We start from the raw sequence: 9,385 nt of genomic DNA on the forward strand, positions 1-9,385 counted from the left end.
CTCAGAAAATTTGTGTGACATGTCCCACAATAGTCAATTATTGTGTCTCTGAGGCAGTGCTCAATATATAAAGCAACAATGCTTCTGTTATCTGACTTCTGCAAAAAATTGTGAAAAATATTTTGTAAAGACAAAACTGGAACAAGTTTAAACATAGTCCTGCTTGAAGTATATATAATTTCATATGGAATGACTTTTCATTTTGTAAAATAATGATAATTAAAATAATAAAAAATACTAAAAATAATGATAATTTTAAGTAACATTTCTATAGAATATACATGTTGCGAAACAAAAGCATACACAACATTTTATTTAATCCCCACAGCAACACTTGGAGGTACATGGTAATATTATATACATTTTATGGATGAGGTCATTGAGACTAATATGGCATAACTGACTTGTTAAGGCTCATACATCTATTTAGAGAGAGAGATGCTAAGATTCCTTCCCTCTCTCACATCCTATAATTTTGAATTTTTCAGAAATCTTTCTTCCAAATATAAAGTTTGACCTACTAAAATATTAAGTACTTAAAACTTTCTCTTGAATTTTTATGTTAATTCAGATTCTCTATAGAAGGGGGCAAAATAATTATAAAGATGTATACTCTTGGTGCAGAAGGGTTTTCTAGATGCTAATAGGACTGAAGGGAAGGCTGAGAGAGTCCTTTTGGAAGGCATCTTTTCTACATTACTCTGGTTTTCTTAAAATCTGAATTGCAAGTCTAAAAGGCCATTAAGTCCAAGAATTCATTTTAATAATATTCTTAAAATGTAGGCATCCAGACAACTTTTGCTTGCAACCTTCTCATGAAAGAGAAGTGATGATCTTCTTAGGAAGTTCATTCTATCTGTAGATAAGTCAGTTTGATAATTATGAGAATTTTGTTTTTGCTGCTATTGCTGGGGTTTTCCCCAGTTCACCATACCAAAATATATCTCTATCTCCCATCTACCGTCCCTAAGTCTTATATCACATGTATAGAAAAATAAAATTAATCTATCCCACACTCCATAGCTATTCAAGTACCTGAAAATAGCTTTGTGCCTTCTTGGGTTAAACCTATCCAGCTCTTTCAATCTTCCATTTCATGAGCCTCCTTTGTATGATATTCAACTGAATTTCATTCCTCTGATCAGGTAGTTTCCAGAACTGATCCCTGCACTATAAGAGTCCTCTCATCAAGGAAGAATATGGCAAGATAGTTGACTTGAAGACCCAGTGGTTTTCAGAAGAACATCCAGTGACAATGATGAATTGCCTTTGCAAGTCCCAGGCCATACTTCAGAGATAAATTATTAGCCGCTACACTTTCTAGCCTCTCAACTGTCTGAAAAAGTTTATCCAGCAAATTATATTTTTCAGTGGCAGAAATATGCAGTGTGCCTCATTTTTTTTCAGTTGGGAAATTTGGCAGTGAATTTGATTATTTTGGAAGTATTTATTCCTTTTAGAGGAAGACATAGAGAGGCAACCATTTTCTGAATTATTGAATTTTCCCCTCATGATTTTTTAACAAGGTTTAAGGCAAGTCAGTGTACTATAATACATATGATGTGTTTTCTATCTGATGAACTCATCAAAAGTATACTCTCCACTCCTCCAAAACTTGACCTCACTCCTCCATCTCATTTCTGCATTTTTTAATGGGGAAAACTTTGGTGCAAGGGCCTTTTGGGCAATATTTTGATGAGTGAATGGTTACCTTGGTCAAATACTGAGAGGATTATTAATCTATAAGCATTTCTTAATCACTCCCATGTGCCTGGCTTTGTTCTAGGTACTACAAATGGAAGGGTAAAATGCAATATTCCCTAGCCTGAGAGAGATTACATTTTATTGAGAAGGCAGTATTTTAGTGGAAGGACATGAATTGATTAAAAAAAAAACCCTTAATTAATTATTTAAGAGTCTACTCTGTGCCATATCTGTACTAAGTGTTGAATATACAAAGATAAAAATTAAACAACCTTGTCCTCAGTTAGATTGCAAATTTCTGGAAATATCAACGACTTTTGTATCCTTTCTTTCTTTCTTTGGGTGATCCTCAAAGCATATTACTAGAAAAGCTATTTGAGCCATAGAGAATTAAAGCCATCATGTTTCTATTTTTTTATAGACACCTTCACACACAGCCACTAACACCCAAAAACACACCCAAATACACACACACACACACACACACACACACACACACACAAACACATAGACAAACATCTTTAAAGATATCTCTTTATTTCAAAGAATTCTCACCTTTGACTCATAAATTAGATTGAAAACCATTTTTTTCCTCCTTTCTTTTAAATAACTCAAGCATTATGTATTCATCATTCTTCTATTGGGTTAGGCTTAAGGTAAATTAAGTCACACTTCTTACAAACGAAGGAGTTTGTTCTCTATTGTGAAATTATATAAGTTCAGTTTAATGAAGTAACATGACCAGAAGTATTTGAAAATTAGAATCAGAAAAACTGAAATAGATATTAATTATTTCAATATAACATGAGGTAACATTATATAAATATATTGTAAAGTTATATGGCATGTCATTGAATCCATTCATGATGAAAATTGTTCTATCTTCCATCATTTATTTGAACCCATATAGGGAGGGATTTTATTCAGTATGTCATTCAGTATCACATTGCCTTGTTGAAATGTAGTTTGTAACCTTAAGGGCATATTCTTATTCTTGTGACTTTTTCCCAGTACTCTGAGATCTACTGTCAAGTTCAATCAATTATGTTAATAAATTTAGATCTTGGGGATAGTTTTAATTGTCACCCTAGGTTTTCTTTTTCACTTCAGTCTAGTTTAAATTGGAAGAGCAAGGGTGCCGCTATTTTGCTGGAAAAAGAACCATTAGGATTTGTGACTTATATCTTTCATCCATGATATTCTCTCCCTGGTAAGAAACACTTGAAGTTCCATATCAGTTCCTGGATTCTCAAGTTTTGGAACAAGATTAGTTAGCTGATGAATTTACAAAAGATTGAAATCAGGATGATAAAGGTCTCAGAGTTCATACCATAAGAAGGAAGAAGGGTTCTAAAGTCTGATGAAGTATTAGTGGAGGAGATAGGAACTGTGCTCAGGGTTTGGAAAAGTTGGAATATGGAAGAAAGATTTAACTTTTTCTGGGTTTCACATCGAAAAATTTAAAACAATGGTTAAAAGTGCAAGGTGCCATGGGGATCATGTTGGGATTGGTGCCACAAGAAAAAAAACTTTCTATATATTAAAACTTTGTTAAAATGGATTAGGATATTTCTTGATATAAGAGATAACAATAGAATTGTTCAAATATAGACTAAGTGACTTATATCGTTCTAGTTGAAAATCCTCTGGTGTCCTTTGCAATTGTGAAATGCTATGATTTCATTGAGTTTTTCCTTTATAATAAGAAAATCCTGAGTTCAAAACCCTCCTACACTTTATGTGACTCAGAGTAAGGTATTTAATTGCTTAGGATTTCCTCTTCTTCTGTCCCCATCCCTCAATATACCTATGGTCCACATGGTGGTTTTCAGTATAAAATGAAATTTTATATGAAAAGACCTTTCCACACACTCAGGGCCTGCCCAGACCTCAGCAAAACGGTCAATCAATAAGACTGCTACGGTTGCTCATACAGATTTCATGTTCTGGGAATAACGAATTGTAATTCTTCATGTGAGATGAAGGGTCAGTGGATCATTTCATTGTACCTAGACTAGCAAGATCCACTGTCTGACCTGCTTTTGAATTATAAGGAAATCTACTTTTTGCCCTTCGCTTCACTACTGAACTCGAAATTTTCAGACATTTCCTTCTGGACTGCAGTAGAAGTCTTTGTGTTTTTTTTTGTTTGTTTGTTTTTTAGGATTTTTGCAAGGCAGATGGGGTTAAGTGGCTTGCCCAAGGCCAAACAGCTAGGTAATTATTAAGTGTCTGAGACTGGATTTGAACCCAGGTACTCCTGACTCCAGGGCCGGTGCTTTATCCACTATGCCACCTAGCCACCCCCAAAGTCTTTGTTTTATACTTGGTGTCTTTCTATTCGTAGACTTAGCCTTTAGCATTGCTTGGAACATAATGCAAACTTGTGGCAATTGGTGATAGCTGGTCATGAAATCAGAATGATCAGAATTCAAATATGGAATCAAACACTAATTTGCTTTTGTTATGGGAAATCACATATTCTGTTTGCCAAAGTAAGGAATAGTTAAGATATATTTGTAGAAAAGGAAGAAAGGATGGAAAAATGGAAGGAAGGAAGGAAGGGAGGAAGGGAGGGAAGGAAGAAGGGGAAGCAAAAAAGAAACAGTTATCTGTATAATGATGGCACATAATTGACTCAATATAAATGCTTATTTCATTCATTTATTGCCTTCTTTTCTATTTAATTTATCCCTTGAATATTAAAGTGATATTTAAATGTTTATTTATATGTAAAATAATTTTCATTTCATGGAAATTGTTTTCTGGATGCCTTCAATGTTTTTGTAGTCTTTCTGTTATAGCTCTGTATAGATTAGATTTTAATACAATAGTGAAGGGATGAACTCTGACAAAGAATGAAAAGTCTCCTATCACTGGATGCTCACCAGTCACTCCATATATTCAGTCCAACAGGTTTATAACATCTTGATTGTTCCATTCTCCGCCCCGCCCCCAGTCAAAGATTTGACCTTGCAAGTCTTTTTTTTTTATTTTAGAAAGGTTTAATTAGGTTGAGGCTTACAATATTTCCCCCAAACTTGCTTCCCTTCCCCCCCGAAAAAGCAGTTTGTTAGTCTTTATAACATTACCATAGTACGCATTGATCTAGATGAATGTGATAGAAGAGAAATCATATATTTAAGGAAGAAACATGTAGCATGTGATACAGCAGAATCACATAATAAGATAACATTTTTAAAAAATTAAAGCTAATAGCCTTTGGTCTTTGTTCAAACTCTACAATTCTTTCTCAGGATACGCAAGTCTTTTAAACTACCATCTACAGAGTTTCTCTAACTTAATTATTGCTCTCTTATGCAAAGAACGACTGAAATAAGAATGAGCTTGACTGGGAGGACTGTACCACAGCCACTGAAACTGAACCTTGTATCTTCAGCTATAGATTGGCTCAGAGGATGATTGACTCCTGTATCCAAGCAGAAACTCATAAGAATAGAAAAGATCATCAAAGATTACCCAGATGACTCTTCTCCTTTGTAGTGCTTTGAGTTTAACAAAGTCATCTATTTCCTATGGCATACAGAGCTATGGTTCAATGTCTCCTTGATCCCTTCCCATTATTTCTTCTGTGTCCATAGGAAGGCAATGACCAATCAAACATTCATCACCAACTTCCTCCTCATGAGCTTCTCTGATGTCTGGGAGCTGCAGATCTTACATGCTGTGCTTTTCTTCCTGATTTATCTGGCAGCTCTAATGGGAAATCTACTCATTATTATTGTCACTACCATGGACCAACACCTTCAGACTCCCATGTACTTCTTTCTGAGGCATTTGTCTTACATAGATATGTGCTATATTTCCGTTACAGTACCCAAGTCCATCCTCATCTCCTTGGCCCACAAAAACTCCATCTCCATTCCTGAGTGTGTTATACAGATTTATTGTATTGCTTTGTTTTTCTGTGTTGAGCTAGCCGTGCTGACTGTGATGTCCTATGACCGATATGCAGCCATTTGTCACCCCCTTCATTATGAGACTCTCATGAGCAGAGGAGCCTGTGTGCAGATGGCAGCAGCTTCTTGGGTCAGTGGAAATATCTCAGGCATCATGCACACAGCCAGCACTTTCTCTGAACCCTTCTGTAAAGGTAATGAGCTTGGACAATTCTTCTGTGAGATCCCTCATCTACTCAAACTCTCCTGTTCACAGCCTAATATTGCTGAGCTGGGAACCATAATTGTATTTTCCATTTTGTGTTTGGGATGTTTTCTCTTTATTGTTACCTCTTATGTCCACATCTTCTCCACTGTTCTAAAGATGCCATCCACAGAAGGCAGATCCAAAGCATTCTTCACATGCCTACCCCACATCATAGTGACCACTGTATTTTTTACAACTGCTTTTGTTGCTCATATAAAACCAACCTCTGACACCCCTTCTGTGCTTGACTTGTTGGTGTCTGTGTTCTATGTTGTGGTGCCCCCCACACTGAATCCTGCCATCTACAGTTTGAGAAACAAGGACATGAAGTCAGCTCTGACAAAGTTAGTAATACAAGAATTTCATTGTTTTTGGTAAATTTCTTTCTCTAAACATCTTTTTTCCCCTTTCTTTTAATCTTATTTTCCAATTTTCTTTCCTTTCTCACTATCCTCCAAGATCAGCCTCTTTATTGTCCAGTCCTCCAAATATTTAGTAGAGTAACATAGATTTTTATTCTTAATTGAGTGTGTATATTAATTTATATTTGAACCAATTCTAATAAAAATAAACATCTAAGATTCCTTGCCAGAATGAAAATCTTTCCCTTTAATGAAAAAAACTCTATTAGGACTTTTTCTGCTTCAGAAAACTTACTCAATTCTATCACTTCTTTGTAGTTATCCTAGTGAATTTCCTTTGGTAATACCTTAATTTTCATTTTTTAGATACCGTCCATCACATTCAATTCACCTATCCATCTTTCTATATGTCCTTCTTCTAGCTGCCATAATAATTAAAAAGTTCTTATGAGATTTCAGTTTCATCTTCCTATCTAGGAAAGTAAAAAAATTAACTTTAAATCCATTAGTCTTTATTTTTCCTGCTTTCTTTTTAACTTTCTTCTGAAGTTTTTAAAATTATTTTATTTTTCCCCAATACATGTAAAAGCAAGTTTTTCTATATTTACTGAAATTTGAGTTCCAAATGTTTCTCCCTGACTTGCTCAACTTCTTTTGAAAAGGTCATCAATTTGATTATAAGTTTTGCATGTACTATCATGTAAAAATATTTCATGTTAAAGTTGTGAAATGATTAAAAAATATAACAAAGTATAAAGCAATGGAAAGGTATACTTTGATTTACATTCAGAGTTATTAGCTTCTTTTCTGGATAAAGATATCATTTTCCTTTGTAACTCCTTTGTATTTTACTTGAAAAATGTGTTTCTGAAAAGAACTGAATTATTCATAGCTGATCCTCCTACATTATTGTTGATATGGTTTATGATGTTTTCCTGGTCAGTGAACTTTGTATCAGTTAATCCAATCTTTGCAGACTTTTCTGAAATCTGCCTCATTATTCATTACTGAACAATTGTATTCCATTATATTCATATAATTATACCCAATTGATGACTATTCATTCAATTTCCAGTTTTTTTAAATCAATTTGATAGAAATATCAGCTTTTAAGATTTTATATCAGGTGCTATTGTCTTTCACACAAGCAAAGTCATTCACATTTTTGAAAGTTATAAAAGAGACATAACCTTTTTCAACCCTATCTATAACTGCTGGGTCAAAAATAACTCTGCTACTATAGTCAGGGTTTTCACTAATATTAAGGCTGAGGTCACTCTTGGAATCCCAAAAGAGGAGAAATCCCCTGCAGATGAGGAGATATATGCATTCTCCTGTTTGTAACAGCAGTGCTGTTGGCATCAGATTTTTTTTTTTAAATGATTTTAACTGGTGTCTTGTCCCTCATGATTTCACACAAGGAGTAACATTTGTGACTTTCTTTTGTGCAAGTGAAAAATACATCAAATAAAAGTCCTCTTGCTTCATGTACTCTTAGATTTCATTTTTTGATAAATTTCTTTGTTTTATTTCTACTTCTTTTTACTTGACAAATAGCCAAGCTACTTCCTCCTTGCCATTATGCACACACAATACCCCAGCTCCCTTCTCTCTGTTGGCAGTAGTTATGTTTTATCTTATACTTAGAATCCTTTCCTTCCCCAACTGCATATCTTGTAATCCCCTTTGTCCTTTCGGATTCATCTTCAGTGCTAGCTTCTATGGAAGTCCATTCTGGATCCCTTACCTTCTAGTGTTTTACTTCTCTGAACAGCCTTGCATTCCTGTTGTATATATTATGAATTTCTCCACATAGGCACATGCCATCTTTCCTGTTAGAAATGAACCTGTTAGTATGGATCATTTCATTTTAGACTCTTAATTCTAGCACCTAGCACAGTAAAAGGTGCTTAGTATGTCAGTAGCAAATTCCTGTTGATTGATATGCATTTTGGCAAATTTGGACATTAACAAGAATTTTAGGTTTCTGAATTAGAAACAGCAACAAATATTGTCACATGGAGTTTATTACTTTTCACCTGCGTGATATGTCACATCTATGCTCTCAGCAAAGAGATTATTATTCCCCTTGATATACACCATAGCCAATTCATTCCTTCCCATTAATGTGATTCTTATTCATTTATTCCTGGAAATCCTTCTCAGGAGGGCTGCTGCATTTTCACCGTTTATTGTGCCTTTTAATATGACATGAGTGAAAAAGGAACTCCTGGACAATGCTTATATATATTCTTCCTTCTCAATTTATAAATGCCCTAGATTTGTTTTTCTTGGTCATACATCTCCATGATCCACCTTTTCATACTTTGTCTGGCTCCAATTTACTGTTCATCATACGTTTACCTGCAGTCATTTGATTTACTGTCAAATTAAATTCCTCAGGAACTTTGTCAGTCCATGACTCAATGATATTAACAGCCACTGGAAGAATAACGAGATTATTTTAAGAAAAATAAGGAAAGATAATTAAAAGCATAAGACAACTTCATTTAGAAAGTTACAAATTAATTCCTTGGTATAACTCTGAGACAGCTTATTTTCCACCATCAGTCTGTACAAGATTAATAAATTCTTTTTTTTTTAGGTTTTTGCAAGGTAAATGGGGTTAAATAGCTTGCCCAAGGCCACACAGCTAGGTAATTATTAAGTGTCTGAGACAGGATTTGAACCCAGGTACTCCTGACTCCAAGGCCAGTGCTTTATCCACTACACCACCTAGCCACTCCAAGATTAATAAATTCTTGAACATGTTAAATGAGTGATTCATTCAGCTGCCTATCATGATCTGAATTGGAGCTATTTTTTTCTCAGTCATTTTTTCCCCAGGTGTTATGAAGAGTAATCAATTAGATTAATTATGGATCTCCTACTCAAGATTCTTGCTTTTTCCAAGTTTTGTAAAATCCACCAAAATACCATCTGTAAATATTAAGAGTTGTGCAACCATACCATCTGGTGGTGATCCTCCTTTGGAATCCTCTCTGAATATAATCTGTGAAGGAGGCTAACATTTATGGAGAGAAAATATTATCTTTCATTTTCTTAACATTCATCCTAAAAAAAAATTACATAAAAAGGATAGAGAAACTTTTTTTCTCTGTCTTACCCCTGGGTGCTGTTAATGTCTGCCT

At 34.6% G+C, this 9,385-nt stretch overlaps 1 protein-coding gene across 1 annotated transcript; it reads left to right on the plus strand.

Annotated features, from left to right (window-relative positions):
• Positions 1-5,313: 5,313 nt before the first annotated feature.
• On the plus strand, positions 5,314-6,249 carry LOC141509249 (olfactory receptor 14A16-like). The gene has a single exon (XM_074218639.1). The coding sequence runs from the start codon at positions 5,314-5,316 to the stop codon at positions 6,247-6,249; it is 936 nt and encodes a 311-aa protein (XP_074074740.1).
• Positions 6,250-9,385: the final 3,136 nt, after the last annotated feature.

This window comes from Macrotis lagotis, chromosome 1, assembly GCF_037893015.1.
Source record: "Macrotis lagotis isolate mMagLag1 chromosome 1, bilby.v1.9.chrom.fasta, whole genome shotgun sequence".
Lineage (NCBI taxonomy): Eukaryota > Metazoa > Chordata > Mammalia > Peramelemorphia > Peramelidae > Macrotis > Macrotis lagotis.

Excerpts from the sequence above, each read along its gene's own strand:
- LOC141509249 (XM_074218639.1), top strand. The coding sequence starts at position 5,314 with ATGACCAATCAAACATTCATCACCAACTTCCTCCTCATGAGCTTCTCT.